Here is a 15,424-nt window from a genome sequence, read left to right as displayed (position 1 = left end):
GCCATAATTACCATCGTTATGTTTGGAGGAAAAAGGGGGAGGCTTGCAAGCCGAAGAACACCATCCCAACCGTGAAGCACGGGGTGGCAGCATCATGTTGTGGGGGTGCTTCGCTGCAGAAGGGACTGGTAACTTCACAAAATAGATGGCATCATGAGGAAAGAAAATTCTATGGATATATGGAAGCAACATCAAGACATCAGTCAGGAAGTTAAAGCTTGGTCGCAAATGGGTCTTCCAAATGAACAATGACCCCAAGCAGGACAACAAAGTCAAGGTATTGGAGTGGCCATCACAAAGCCCTGACCTCAATCCTATAGAAAATTTGTGGGAAGAACAGAAAAAGCGTGCACAAGCAAGGAGGCCTACAAACCTGACTCAGTTACACCAGCTCTGTCAGGAGGAATGGGCCAAAATTCACCCAAATTATTGTGGGAAGCTTGTGGAAGGCTACCCGAAACGTTTGACCCAAGTTAGAGGCAATGCTACCAAATACTAATTGAGTGTATGTAAACTTCTGACCCACTGGTAATGTGATGAAAGAAATAAAAGCTGAAATAAATCAGCAGGTAAATCATCAGTAGGTGAACCTAACTGACCTAAGACAGGGAATTTTTACTAGGATTAAATGTCAGGAATTGTGAAAAACTGAGTTTAAATGTAAGGCCTAAGGTGTATGTAAACTTCCGACTTAAACTGCATGTACATATTACTACGAATACAGTGGTTAAGGGCTTGTAAGTAAGCATTTCACGGTAAGGTCTACACCTGTAGTATTCAGCACGTTTTTGTTAAACGTTGAGCTGTAGTCAATGAGTATTTTCACATAGGTGTACCTCTTGTCAAGATGGGAGTGGGCAGTGTGGAGTGCAATAGAGATTGTGTCATCTGTGGAGGAAGTATGCAAATTGGAGTCGGTCCAGGGTGTCTGGAATGATGGCCTTGATGTGAGCCATGACCAGCCTTCAAAGCATTGCATGGCTACAGATGTGAGTGCTACGGGGAGATAGTCATGTAGACAGGTTACCTTGGCGTTGTTGGGCATAGGGACAATGGTGGTCTGCTTGAAATATGTAGGTAATACAGACTGGGTCAGAGAAAGGTTGTAAATGTCAGTGAAGACACTTTCCAGAGCATGCTCAGAGTATGCATCCTGATTACCGGCTTGGCCCTGCGACCTTGTAAATGTTAACCTGTTTGAAAGTCTTACATCAGCTACGGAGAGCGTGATCAGTCATTTGGAACAGCTGGCACTCGCATGCATGGTTCAGTGTCGCTTGCCTCGAAGCGAGCTTTGAAAGCATTTAGCTCGTCTGGTAGGCTCGCATCACAGGGCAGCTCGTGGCTGTGTTTCCCTTTGTAATCCATGATAGTTTAAAAGCCCTGCTACATCCGGGGTGGCAGGGTAGCCTAGTGGTTAGAGCGTTGGACTAGTAACCGAAAGGTTACAAGTTCGAATCCCCGAAAATCTGTCGTTCTGCCCCTGAACAGGCAGTTAACCCACTGTTCCTAGGCCGTCATTGAAAATAAGAATTTGTTCTTAACTGACTTGTCTAGTTAAATAAAGGTAAAAAATATAAAAATAAGGATCGCATAGCCAGATAGCTACCAAGCCAAACAAAATGACTTGCCATTCGTCCAGCAGCTCCACACTGACTAATGAATAAAGGCGATGGACTTTTGTATCCTCTAGTTGCACAGGTGACATGCTAGAAAGAGTATTTTCCCGTTCGCTTCTGGCCCTATACAGCTCGTTGAGGTTGGTCTTAGTGCCAGCATCGGTTAGTGGTGGTAAATAGACACCAGCTGTTTTTGTTGGACTTTCTTTTTTTTAAGTAAAAATAAAATAAAATATCAACACACTGCATTTCAAACATTCATGAATGATTCATGAATTCAGGGCTTGTAAAATTAAACCTAGAGTAAATATGATCCTTCAACCATAAGACCCACAAATAAGTTAATTTAATCAAAATAGTTATATTCACGGATCTGGCTTTCATGTCTATAAATATGCCCTATTTGTTAGAAAAACTAACCAGAACCATCCATGTACAATGCACATCCAACAATAACAACCAACTCTGGTAGCGGGCATTATAGAACGTTAACACAGGTCTCAAACAATCTCTCAAGCACAAGCCCAGTGCTAGTGAGTAGCCAGCTAATCTTTATGTTTGAAGTGCAGCCAACTTGGATCTATTTGCTTTGCTAACAAGGTAGAACAGTTGAACTGTTATGAATACACCCTCCTGTCTGTCTCCAACCGTTTGAACGATAGGTCGTTCACTTTGTTTAGATGTTGAAATCAAATGGCCTACCTGGATAAGACGCTAATTTCTCAGAAAGAGAACAATTTGCCAATTCCTTATGCATCTATTTTATGCTCATTGCACATTTATAAAACACAGACTAGACAGCTAGCCCATAAGTCTGTTGCTAAAATGTTGCTAGCGGTACCGCAATACGGTGCACAACAAACTGAGCATACATTTTCCACAATCAGGTTAATTGAGTGTGAAAAACCCAGCAGCGTTTGAGTTCTTAACACACTGAAACAAGTGCACCTGGCACATACAACGTTCAAAGGCACTTAAATCTTTTGTCTTGCCCATTCACCCTCTGAATGGCACATTAACGATGTCTCAAGGCTTGAAAATACTTCTTTAACCGGTCTACACTGACTGAAGTGGTTTTTAACAGGCGACATCCACAAAGGTATGACAGCTTTCACCTGGATTCACCATGTCAGTGTGTACAGGAAAAAGCAGGTGTTCCTAATATTTTGTACACTCAGTGTAATCTGTTTCTCTCTGTGTCCATATGACCAATTATGATCCAACCTCCAGTGATGCAAATCGAGGTTAGTGATCGATGTTCTGATGTCCAGAAGGTCTTTTCGGTCATAGGAAAGAAACAATGGCGGAAACATTATGTACAAATAAGTTCAGATCTGTGCAACAAAAAAAAGAGTTGGTCAGGAGACCGTAAAACGGCAGCTTTCCATTGCAGCGCGATTCTAAACAAACAGATTCACTGACAGTCACTGTAAAAGACAAACAAAATGTAATTGGTAAATTAGTCTAGGTCGTCTAGCTAGCCAGCTATCTACACCTGTAATATTCATGGCTGAATTATAGACTGGGCATGCAGGGCACTATTTTTTCTGTCACTCAAATATATTAACATGGCATAAGGCATGGAAAAGTGTAAAATTGCAGGAAATAAGCTTTAAAACTGCAAACATTTCTCCCCACCCCCATCCGGACCTCACCAAAACTCAGACCCTGGCTATGGCCCTGTGTGTGTTTAAGTGTGTATGCCTGTCAGAGGGTGTGTGTGTGTGGCTTCTCACTTGCGGGTGCTCTCATTCTTGAGAAGGGCCTTGGCCTGCTGCTCGCTGACGATGACTGCCTTGACCTGCGGGGGGTTCATGTGCACGTTGAGCTTCCCGCCCACCAGTAGGCGCACAGTCGCCGCAAACTTAGTCTGGGTCTTCAGCACCTGGGGGGGCTGCTTCTCGATGATAAACGTACTGATAGGTGAGGTGAGGGATTTGGGGGGGGGGGGGGGGGGATGTAGCAAGGGAGAAAAGATGGTTGGGTAGAAAAAGAGTGAGAGAAAGTGGGTAAATGCTGCATTTAAAAGATTAGAGGCTGCGTACAAGATAAAATGACATGACCTACAGATTGTAGGGGTGTAACGGTACACGGATTCACACCAAACCGTTTTGGGATCTCAGTTTGGGACGCACTTTGAAGCTGAATGAATACATAATAGATCACACTAGGCCTACAGGCTGCCTACACTGTTGTACGCCTCGAGGAAAATCGGAGCAGAATCTCTCGTCATCTGGCTATTCCGTTAAAGCAACTAGAGCCCATCACCCCAGTATTCCGTGCACCAGAGCAAAAAAAAATAACTACACCTCCCCTCTGCATTCAAGCAGCCCGTCGCAGCCGATTCTGATCGGGCCTAAGAAAATCACGAGAGAAATAGGTATGTTTATAGCCGCGGATATGCACCCATTCTCAGTGGTTGAGAAGAATAGGGGGTTTCAGCACCTTGTGAAAGTGCTCGTGCCACGTTATGAACTTGGCTCTCTCGCACTGACTTCAGCAAACAAGCAGTACCCGCTCTATAAGCAAGCTAAAGCAGAAGTCGTCAATGAATTGGCCAACGCACCCGGTGTTGTGCTCATTACAGGTGGATGGACCTCCAGGGCTTCTTAACAGTGACAGCCCATCACATTACCCCGGAGGGTGAAATGAGAAGTACGTGCTACAGACACGCCACCTATATGAGTCACACAAGTGCATATTTCTCTCTTTGTAAGAGAACCTTATAGCATAGGCCTATGCAATGTCAGCCATGTTTACATATTGATTTCAAACCCATATTGCACTTTATTTTTGTGTTAATTTAAGAAACTACAAAGTGTTGGTTTTCCTAATTGTGCTCTTATCAGGCATTATATGACTCATGATCATATACTGAACAAAAATATAAAACATGCAAAGTGTTGGTCCAATGTTTCATGAGCTGAAATAAAAGACCCCAGAAATGTGTTTACATCCCTGTTAGTAAGCATTTCTCCTTCCACCTGACAGGTGTGGCTTATCAAGAAGCTATTTAAACAGCATGATGCCACACAGGCCACTTTAAAAATGAGCAGTTTGTCACACAACACAATGTCCACAGATGTCTCAAGTTTGAGGTCATATGCAATTTGCATGCTGACTGCAGGAATGTCCACCGGAGCGGTTGCCAGAGAACTGAATGTTCATTTCTGTACCAGAGAATTTGGCTGTATGTCCAGCCAGCCTCACAACAGCAGAACACGTGTAACCATACCAGCCCAGGAACTCCACATTCGGCTTCTTCCCCTGCGGGATCGTCTGACACAGCTAAGGAAACTGGGTTTGCACAACCAAAGAATGTCTGCACAAACAGTCAGAAACCGTCTCGGGGAAGCCCATCTCCGTGCTAGTCGTCCTTACCATGGTCTTGACCTGACTGCAGTTCGGCATCATAGCCAACTTCAATGGGCAAATGCTCAACTTCGATGGCAACTAACACACTGGAGAAGTGTGCTCTTCATGGATGAATCCCGATTGCAACTGTACCAGGCAGATGAAAAATGTTGAAAGAACCTGTACACAATTCCCGATAGATGAAAATGTCCCAGTGGCCTGCATACTCAGACATGTCACCCATTGAGCATGTTTGGGATGCTCAGTAAGACAGCATGTTCCAGTTTGCACCAATATCCAGCAACTTCGCACAGCCATTGAAGAGGAGTGGGACAACATTCCACAATCAACAGTCGGATCAACTCATTACAAAAGGAGAAGTGCGAGGCAAATGGTGGTTACACCTGATACTGACTGGTTTTCTGATGAACATTTTGGGGATAATTGTGAGGTGGAAACTTTCCGTGGGAATATAAGCAAATTAATATTGAGTTTATTTTTACAGGGACAATGCCCATTAATCAAAATTAACAGTGATGATGGCTATTGGGCTTCCTATCAAGCCTGTTTGTAGACAGACTGAATAGCCATCCTCAACAAGGTTAATACCATTTAAATATAGATGTTTTTTGCTTTGGATATATTTACCATACAGAAACATAAATATTTTACCTTATCATAAGTAGACATAATTGGAAATTATTAAATCCTTCCAATAAAAATAAAAACATTTAGTTACGAATTAAACTTCAAATGAGTCACATGGGATGATTTCATTGGACAAAAGGGAATATTGATTGATCCATCGCACCTCCCAATAACATTTTCAACATACATCTGTAAAATGATAGTCTAGAAACTAAAGCTTTGGTTGTCTTCCTCTCAGGCTTCCATGTCTTCTCCCTAGACCTCCTCAATGTCCAATTTGTGAACATCAGACTCTGAGGCCTCATCTTCACAGTTACTTTCCTACCTTGTTGAGGATAGCTCGTTGTCAGGCGCAAAAGACACAAATTTGCCTGGATGGCCACCAAATTTTCAACCCTTGTATTGGTCAGCCTGTTGTGTGCTTTGGTATGTGTGTTCCCAAACAAGGACCAGTTGCCCTCTGAGGCGGCTGATGTTGGTGGGATTTGGAAGACGGTGGAGGCAACAGGGGAAAGAGCCTCAGATCCACAAAGTCCCTTCCACCAGATGAGATATGTTGGCACAACTGCCATATTGCATCTCCATCCCAAAGCCCTTGCTTGGAAGCGTACTTTGCCAGACCTCCAAGAACCTTGCCCTCATCCAGGCCACGGTGGTGAGATACGGTAGTGGTGACACTATAGGCCTTGTTGATCTCTGCACCAGACAGGATACTCTTGCCAGCATACTTGGGGTCTAACATGTACGGTGTATGGGCTGCAGGCAGAAGTCTTCACGCTTTTTGATGCAATTCAGAACTGCAGTTTCCTCTGCTTGGAGTGCGTAGGGCAGTGAAGTGGGCAGGGCAGTACGGATTTCTTCTCTTACATCTGCAAGCAGAGTCTGAACATCAAACAGAATGGCATTGTCTCCCTCAATCTGTGCAATGGCTACTGCTATAAGTTTCAGGATTTTCAGGCTGCTTACCACTCTCTCCCAAAATACATCATCCAGGAGGATCCTCTTGATGCGGCTGTCCATATCAAACATGATGACAACACCACCCCAATGAGTGTTGCTGGGCAGCTTCCATGTGGTGCTCTTATTCTTCTCACTTTGCTTGGTGAGGTAGATTGCTGCTATAACTTGAAGACCCTTTACATACATCTACATTTCGTTGGCTCTCTTGTAGAGTGTTTCCATTGTTTTCAGTGCCATGATATCCTTGAGGAGCAGATTCAATGCATGAGCAGCACAGCCAATGAGCGTGATGTGAGGGTAGGACTCCTCCAATTTAGACCAAGCAGCCTTCATGTTAGCAGCATTGTCTGTCACCAGTGCAAATACCTTCTGTGGTTCAAGGTTATTGATGACTGCCTTCAGCTCATCTGCAATGTAGAGACCGGTGTCTGTGCTCTTGTAGAATACTGGTTGAGGGGTGGAGATGATGTAGTTAATTATTCCTTGCCCACGAACATTCGACCACCCATCAGAGATGATTGATTTCTCTATGATTTGCTTGACCTTCACTAAACTCTGTTGAACTCCGCATCCAGCAAATGAGTAGATCAAGCATTTCTGGTTGGAGGGGTGTATGCTGAGCGAAGAACATTCAGAAATCTCTTCCAATACACATTGCCTGTGAGCAGCGGTGAACCAGTTGAATGTCTTGCTCGAGCTGTGTATGCATCTGACTACATTCCTCCATTGAGTCAAAAATAACTTCTGATTCCAGGAGGACCATGAGCTGTTGCTATCTATAAGGTGTCTGATTCATCATTTTCACCTCGAATAGAAGTAGAGGGACTTTTGTCAGAGGTTGCTTGTTGTGAGCGCTGAGGGAACTTGATGCACTTAGCCAGATGATTCTGCATCTTTGTTGCATTCTTCACATATGATTTGGCACAGTATTTGCAAATGTACACAGCTTTTCCTTCTACATTAGCTACAGTGAAATGACTCCACCCATCAGATAGTGCCCGTGGCATTATCCTGTAAAGATTAGAAAAACAATTGTAAAAAGAAAATAAATAAAAAAATACAATTCCATGTACAGATAAATAGTTAAGCAGTTAGATTAAACTCTTTTGTAAGATAAATGTTGTAAAATAAAAAATGTATGGAAACAGGTGAATTAACACTCAGCAGGCTCAAGCAAGATAAAACCCACATGATTGCAAAAAAACTAACTAGCAGAAATTGTTAACAAGTTAGAAATGACTTTAAACACTTTGCTGTAGGCTACTATTTACTAGTTAACAAAAAATAATGTCATAAAATATATTCACCCCACCCAGTATTGTAATCAAAACTTACCAGAAAGCATGTAGTCCTTGGCTCAGACAGTGTAGTAGTGTGGGCTCAATAGCATATCATTAGTGTGCAAGAACTTGAGAATCAGCTGTACATGTGATGGAAGAATGCACTGTGCATGCAGAGGGTTGCAATTCCATTGAATTGGGGATAGTTTAACCAAAATATGCCACAAAACCTAGAATTGCCTAATTTGTATCCCACAAAAAAAGGTTCACTAATATTTTTAAGCAAAATCCCCCAAATTCAAGGGCTTAGCTTCCCATGGAAAGTTCCCGACCCTTTGCAACCCTATCCACGTCCACACCTTTTTTTTAAGGTATATGTGACCAACAAATTCATATCTATATTCCCCGTCATAGATTTGAAATTAATGTATTTATCCCGATCGACTGATTTCCTTATATGGACTGTAACTCAGTAAAATCTTTGATCATTTTTGCATGTTGCGTTTATATTTTTGTTCAGTGTATATATAGAATCTGGACCAACACTTTGTATTTTCTTAAATAATCCCAAAATTAGTTCCATTAGACTGGAATTGGAGGCAAATGACTACAAATACACACACAGAACTATCTGCCCTGAGCATGCTGTTCTGCAAACTAGTACAGAAGCACATACACACTCACATCATGATCAGCACATTAACAAACCTGTACTCTTTGCATTATTGTGGATAACCTGGAAAACAAACGCCACATGCCTCCCCCACACACCCACCCCTACCTGGTGACGAGAGCGGAGATGATGTCGGTGATGTCAGAGTTGAGCTTGGTGAGCAGCTCCTCCATTGGGCCAGGCAGAGGTAGCTGCTGGGTCAGGTGTTCGGCCCGCCGGATCTGCTGCCGGTTCTGCCAGATCAGGTCCGCTAGCTTTTCACACCTAGAGAGGGAAACAAGAACAAGCCCCCAAGAAAACACACACACATAAGCAGAGATGCGCACACACACACACACACACAAAAACAGAATCAGAGTGAGGGATGGGAAAGCGGTTTGTGTTCAATTTGTAAAGGAGAGTGGCTAGAGAGAGACTAAGTGGCACACCAGCGCCAGGAGCGCGAAAGCACCCCTACCCCGCAACCCAAGAAGAGCGTCGGCAGCAATGGACAGCTAGGAGTGTGTGTGTGTGTGTGTGTGGTGGGACTCACCAGGACTGCAAGACATCCAGTCCCCCCTCGGTGGGTCCCCCGTTGCCGGCCAGCTGCTGACGTCTCTTCCACTGGATCAGCTCCTCATCCAGGATCAGCGTCTGCTGCTTCCTCAGCTGGCCCAGAGTCTTCTGGTGCTTCTCCGCCAGGTCCTACACACACACACAAAAAAGAATATCAATAATAATTTAAAATAAAATTTAAAATCGCAAACACACACAAATGGAGACACACGCAAGCTTGGTTTCCATCCAATTGGTGACAGATTTTCATGCGAATATTCTAGAATCTGCTTAAAGAAAATATGTGCATGTTCCCACCAGTGGCATGTTCAGTCGGCTCAAGTACACACAAAATGTACTTTATTGCTTAAGTTTTCATGTACCGAATAAAAATCTGAAGTTCAACATGTTTCCGGCGCATTTCCAAATCTAACGATAGTTTTGTCACAAGAACTGTTGCGTTAAATAGCAAATGTGCCTACTCTGGTCTTGGCATGTGCACTCTAGCCAACAGCTGGCAGATACAGTGTGGGTAGGCTAGTCTACATGATTACATTATTATGGATAAGAGCAAGAAGAGTTTACTAGTCTAACGGCAGCCAAGCATCGATCATCATGTCACCAGAATAAGACCCTCCATACTTATTGGAAAGGTGCGTCAAGCTCATAACCATGCACTTCCACCACCCTGTGTAGTTCATTAGAACTTATTTTTTGTATTTTACCACCCTTTTCTCCCCAATTTCGATCAATACGTCCTCCGAAACATCACCCGCCAAACCCCGCTCAACCTGGGAGCCAGTCGCACCAATCTGTCGGAGGAAAAACCGTTCAACTGACGACCAAGGTCAGTCTGCAGGCGTCCAGCCCGCCACAAGGAATAGCCAGAGCGCGATGAGCCAAGTAAAGCCCCCCCCCCGGCCAAACCCTCCCCTAACCCGGTCAATGCTGGGCCAAATTGTCTGCCGCCCTATGGTTCTCCCGATCACGGTCGGTTGTGATACAGCCCAGGATCGAACCCGGGTCTGTCTTTAGCACTGTGCAACTCGGGAGGCCCCATCAGAACTTATTTCCTCTGTAGCCTAATAAATTTCATGGTTTACTAATGGTTTACTAACATCTGTACCAGGTCAGCTTATTTGTAGTAACGAAATAAATATAACAAAATTTACAAATTTACAAAATTCACTCCCCAATTCCTTTAATTGGAAGAAATGTTTATGCTTCTGGCCCCAATCTAGTAGTATTGAATGTGTTGCTTGTGTATGCACTGTATATCTGCCAGTCTGTTTCTGCAGTGTGTGTGTGTTTAGTAGTGTACCAGTCTGTATTTCTGCAGTGTGTTGGCCTCCCTGGTGAGCCAAGCCTCCACGGTGGCTCTCTTGGCCTGCAGGCTGGTCTCCCTCTGGGTTCGCTCTTCTGCCGGCACGGCTGACAGACTGCTCAACTGGGCTACAGAGTGGAGGGAGAGGGGGGGGGGGGAAGAGAGAAGGAAGGGGAGGGTTGAAGTAGGGGGGGGGGGGGTGATTAATGGAGGAAGAAGATGAGAGGAGGGAGGTTGAAGGAGAGGGAGAAGTGGAGGTGGTGGCGGCGGCATGGGTAAATACATCTAATTTCCCCGTTACATACACCCACCTGGAGAGCTACTATACGGAGTATGCAGGCTTTTACTCTAACCACTAACAGGGTTGATCCACTCTAACATGATTCAGCTCATCAAGGCCCTGAGGCGCGGTCGATTAGTTGAATCTGGGTCGTGTTCATTAGGCACAACATGGAAGAAAACAGAGTGAAATGGGGAGGAACTACCTGAACTTGTCCAACAAGAAATGCTCGTTTTGGTTGCGAAACGTTTTGCTACAGTGTGCCCAAGTGGGTTAATCCCTCAAGGAATGCATTGAGAAGCGCTGCTGTAATATAGGCAGTCAGCGTCTCACCCTGGATGCGCAGGTTCTCCTGGTACTGGATGATGAAATACTCCTGGTTGTGCTGCAGCTTGCGCAGCTCGTTCTCAGTCTCCTGCGTGGACACGCGCAGCTCCTCAAACGTCTGGTTGATCTGCTGGTGCCTCTGGGACAGGCTGTCCATGGTCCCACCCCCACCGCCACTCCCGACGGCCTGCCAATAGGGAAAGAGGCCTTGAGAGAGCAGTCCAATTGGATGACAGAGCTCCAGCAGGATGAAGTATAGTCAAGGCCGCCAAGGGCCCGTTCAACAGAGAGCGACATCATAAAACAAAGCATTTTGTACAATTTATATGATTTGCTGTCTTGTAGAATAGGGAGTCATTCCAGCTCTATAAACTCTGTGTGTGTAAGTCTCACGTTGTTGGCCTCCTGCACAAGCCTCTGCTCCGAGTGAAGGATATGCTTGATGCAGCGCACCAGCTCAAGGGGACAGCGGTCATACGTGCTCTGAGGAAGGAAAGGATGCATTTGTCATACAAACACACAAGTGTACACACAAACAGATGCAGACACAAAAACAAAAAGGCGCACAGCCGCAAGATTTCAATACTCTTCCACAGAGGATACGCCGAGGATGCACTTCAGTATCCTTCGCTAAAGGAGGTAATTGAGAAAGGGAGCAAACTCCTCCGTTCGCCTACTACCGAATTGACACCCTTCTCGGTTTCCAGAGGAGAGGAGGACGGAGGAGTCAAAAAGGGCAGACTTTTGTCTAATTGAGAATCTCCCACACATACACACGAAGAAAAAGCTGCACTATGACGAAGTGGACACGTGGACACTGCCGTCAAGTGGACACTGCCGTCACGACGCCACCCCAGTAGCATTGGCTGCTGTTCCAATACGGAGCCCTGCACCACCAGGGGAGGGAGAACATACTGCATACATACTCTAACAAGGCTAACTCAATCAGATCAATCAACTGAAATGGGTTTTGTGGGCTAACATCAGTGTTGACGCCAGGCATTTGTAACACTGCCACTTGACCCTCGAAGCAGTGACAATTTCATACCACGTTGTGAAGTTAGAGAGTGCTACAGAGAAACGCCTTTGGAATTTTCCTAATCTTCTGCTTCATTTCAAGGTGCCAAAAATTCAGTGTGAGCCAACGCCGGATTAGCCACCTCCTGCTGTAACAGTGCTGGGCCATAATTAGGCACCAAACAGAAGAAAACCCAGACCTGCCCATTTAGAGAAGCTTGTTTTCATCTTTCAGTGCAGAAACGCTGCGTCCCTTAACTTCTTGGTGACTGGGGGGCCGTATAGAGTAGCTTGGATGAATACGGTGCCCAGAGTAAACTGCCTGCTACTCAGCCATAAAAGCTAGAATATGCATATTTGGATAGAAAACACTGAAGTTTCTAAAACTGTTTGAATGATGTCTGAGTATAACAGAACTCATATGGCAGGCGAAAAACTGAGAAAAAAATCCAACCGGGAAGTGGGAAATCTGATTTTGGTTGTTTTTCCATCTCATTCCCTATTGAAGATACAATGGGATATTGGTCATGTTGCACTTCCTAAGGCTTCCACTAGATGTCAAGTCTTTAAAACTTTGTTTGAGGCTTCTACTGTGAAGTGGGTCCGAATGGGAGGGGAATGAGTCAGAGGTCTGGCAGAATGCTTTGAGATCGTGACGCGCGGTCATGTGAGAGTTAGCTCGCGTTCCATTGCTTTTCTACAGACAAAGGAATTCTCTGGTTGAAATATTATTGAAGATTTATGTTAAAAATATCCTAAAGATTGATTCTATACGTAGTTTGACATGTTTCTACGGACTGTAACGGAACTTTTTGGACTTTTCGTCCGACCTTTCGGCTGGACTTGCACGCGCGTTTGGATTTGTTCACCAAACGCCCTAACAAAGGAAGGTATTTGGACATAAATTATGAACTTTATCAAACATTTATTGTGGAACTGGGATTCCTGAGAGTGCATTCTGATGAAGATCAAAGGTAAGTGAATATTTATAATGCTATTTCTGACTAATGTTGACTACATAACATGGCGGATATCTCTTTGGCTGGTTTGGGCTTTGAGCGCCGTACTCATAGATTATTGCATGGTATGCTTTTTCCGTAAGTAAAAAAAAAAAAATATGACACAGCGGTTGCATTAAGGAGAAGTTCATCTAAAGTTCCATGTATAATAGTTGTATCTTGTATCAATGTTTATTATGAGTATTTCTGTGAATTGATGTGGCTCTCTGTTTTGGAACTACTGAACATAACACGCCAATGTAAAATGTGATTTTTGGATATAAATATGCACTTTATCGAACAAAACATGTATTGTGTAACATGAAGTCATGAGTGTCATCTGATGAAGATCAAAGGTTAGTGATTAATGTTATCTATATTTCTGCTTTTTGTGACTCCTCTCTTTGGCTGTAAAAGTGGCTGTGTTTTTCTGTGACTTGGTGGTGACCTAACAATCGTTTGTGGTGCTTTCACTGTAAAGCCTTTTGAAATCAAGCACTGTGGCTGGATTAACGAGAATTGTATCTTTAAAATGGTGTAAAATACTTTTATGCTTGAGGAATTTTAATTATGAGATTTGTTGTTTTGAATTTGGCGCCCTGCACTTTCACTGGCTGTTGACGGGGTGGGGCGCTACCGTCCCAATTATCCCAGAGACGTTAATGAACACAAACTAGTGTAGGTGTCTCTCCCATAAAGGTAGAGTGTTATAACTACAGACAGGCATTTCTATGGAACCTGCTCAATGGTGCATCAACCTAAAACAGAGACGTTAGGTTCGCTTCGAGATGCTACAAGATACATTTTTTTTGGGGGGGGGGGGGGGTTAGGCATTGTCTCCTGTGCTGGAGAACCAGAAGACATGTAATTCAAGCTGCATTACACAAGACATCCGCTACTACTTGGGGTGCACACTCTGGCCCCTTTGGTCTCTTACCTTGAGCTGGCTGGCGTAGTGTCCCAGTTTGATCTTGAGCAGGAAGCCGTCCTCCCCCACTTGGTGCTCGGCCTTCCTCTGCAGCTCCTGCACCAGGCTGTCCAGCAGACGCTTGGCCTTCAGCTCATCCTGGGGGTTCTCCAGCTCCACAGAATCCCTGGGTTGCCCGGGTCAGGGGTCAAACAGACAACATCAGAAGTACTAAGTTGTGGGACATGGGTTTATATACTCATTATCCATGCCTTTATCTCCAGCTCTCTAAATGTAGCACACACAGGCTCTCTTTTGTCCTGTGTAACCTTCTGTGCATTTCGCACAACATTGTTTTGTCACGTGCACACAAGTACTACAGATGTAAACTAGCTCCATAGCCATTTCCAGCACATACACATTGATGTGAAATCTTAAATGGTAAATGGGCTACTGTCCCTGTCAAATTAGACTCAATTCCTTAGAAACACGCACACACATTTAGCCTAAAATTCTCTGGGTTTCCAGGTCCCTAAGAGACCATATTTTTTTTCTTCATTATCAACAATCAAATGTGCAAACAAGACAGACTCCTTTTCTTGTACAGTCACACACACACACTAATGTTTAACCTTAAAAATTCTCCACTGTTCGGAAGTGAACTAAAACTGTCAAGACCCACTCAAAACTACAGAGAATAGGCGAAAAAAATAATTAACAAATGCCATTGCTACCGCTCTTGTGCACACACCCGCATGCAATACATATTTCACCCTTTTCTCAGTCAGTGCACTTTGCAACAACTGTTCTGTGGCTAAGTCAAAGCGTCATTCAGTTGAAGCTTGTCAAATGAAAAATGATAGTCTGCATGAGCAGTGCATATCATGCCCTTGTTAAAGCAAGGCCAATGCAAATTCAAGTCTCAAGTAAAATACCTGTGTGTGGGACATTTAAGCACCTATTTGAGTGTGTGCATGATTTGTCCACAATTTGTATAAAAATAAACAAAAAACTGAAGCCTATATTAAGACATGCATTAAGACTCCAGCCATCAATATGATCAATAAGACTAACCTGGGTAAATAGAGGGGAAAAGGGATAAAAGCCATGAGAAAAGTGGTGTAAACTCACCAGAGCTGTCCCTCGATCCACTGGGCCAGGTAGTGACGCACCTCGATGGGGAAGTGCTGTCCGTAGAGAGACTGCATCTGGTGCAGCGCATCCCCCTGCAACTGCTGGGCCTGGATCCACACCGCCATCCTCCTTCAGCCCCTTGCCCCGAGCACACAAAGACACAGGAAGGAGGTGAGAGAGAGGGGTAGATGCAGAGAAGTGGAGAAAAGAGGGAGAGTGGAGGGGAGAGGCAGAGGGATGAGAGAATGTTAGAGTTGGTAGAGCAGAGCAGAGGGAGAGCAGAAGAGATAGGGTGAGTGAAGGAAATGGTGAGTGAAGGAAAGGGGAGAGGAGGAAGGAGGGTGAGAGTGGGTAGAGGAGAAGAAAAGA

At 44.4% G+C, this 15,424-nt stretch overlaps 1 protein-coding gene across 6 annotated transcripts in view; it reads right to left on the bottom strand.

Annotated features, from left to right (window-relative positions):
* LOC110491683 (signal transducer and activator of transcription 5B) overlaps positions 1-15,424 on the bottom strand; it is a 35,473-nt gene that overhangs the window by 17,473 nt on the left and 2,576 nt on the right. For 3 of the 6 annotated variants that reach the window (XR_005036482.2, XM_036946578.2, XM_036946576.2), the window contains exons 2-9: positions 15,053-15,193; positions 13,952-14,108; positions 11,393-11,482; positions 11,006-11,186; positions 10,390-10,520; positions 9,067-9,218; positions 8,643-8,798; positions 3,356-3,535 (exon numbers count right to left, since the gene is read on the bottom strand). Coding sequence is in view for 4 of the 6 variants with exons in the window: in XM_036946578.2 (XP_036802473.1) it covers positions 3,356-3,535; positions 8,643-8,798; positions 9,067-9,218; positions 10,390-10,520; positions 11,006-11,186; positions 11,393-11,482; positions 13,952-14,108; positions 15,053-15,180 (1,175 nt within the window). In the remaining 2 variants the exon portion in view is untranslated. The remainder of the gene's footprint in view (positions 1-3,355; positions 3,536-8,642; positions 8,799-9,066; positions 9,219-10,389; positions 10,521-11,005; positions 11,187-11,392; positions 11,483-13,951; positions 14,109-15,052; positions 15,194-15,424) is intronic. The other 3 variants (XR_016487183.1, XM_036946577.2, XM_090202321.1) reach the window with 1 other exon arrangement.

Source organism: Oncorhynchus mykiss, chromosome 16 (genome assembly GCF_057628025.1).
Source record: "Oncorhynchus mykiss isolate SJ-2025 chromosome 16, ASM5762802v1, whole genome shotgun sequence".
Classification (NCBI taxonomy): Eukaryota; Metazoa; Chordata; class Actinopteri; order Salmoniformes; family Salmonidae; genus Oncorhynchus; species Oncorhynchus mykiss.
This window is presented reverse-complemented; position numbering and strand designations above follow the sequence as displayed.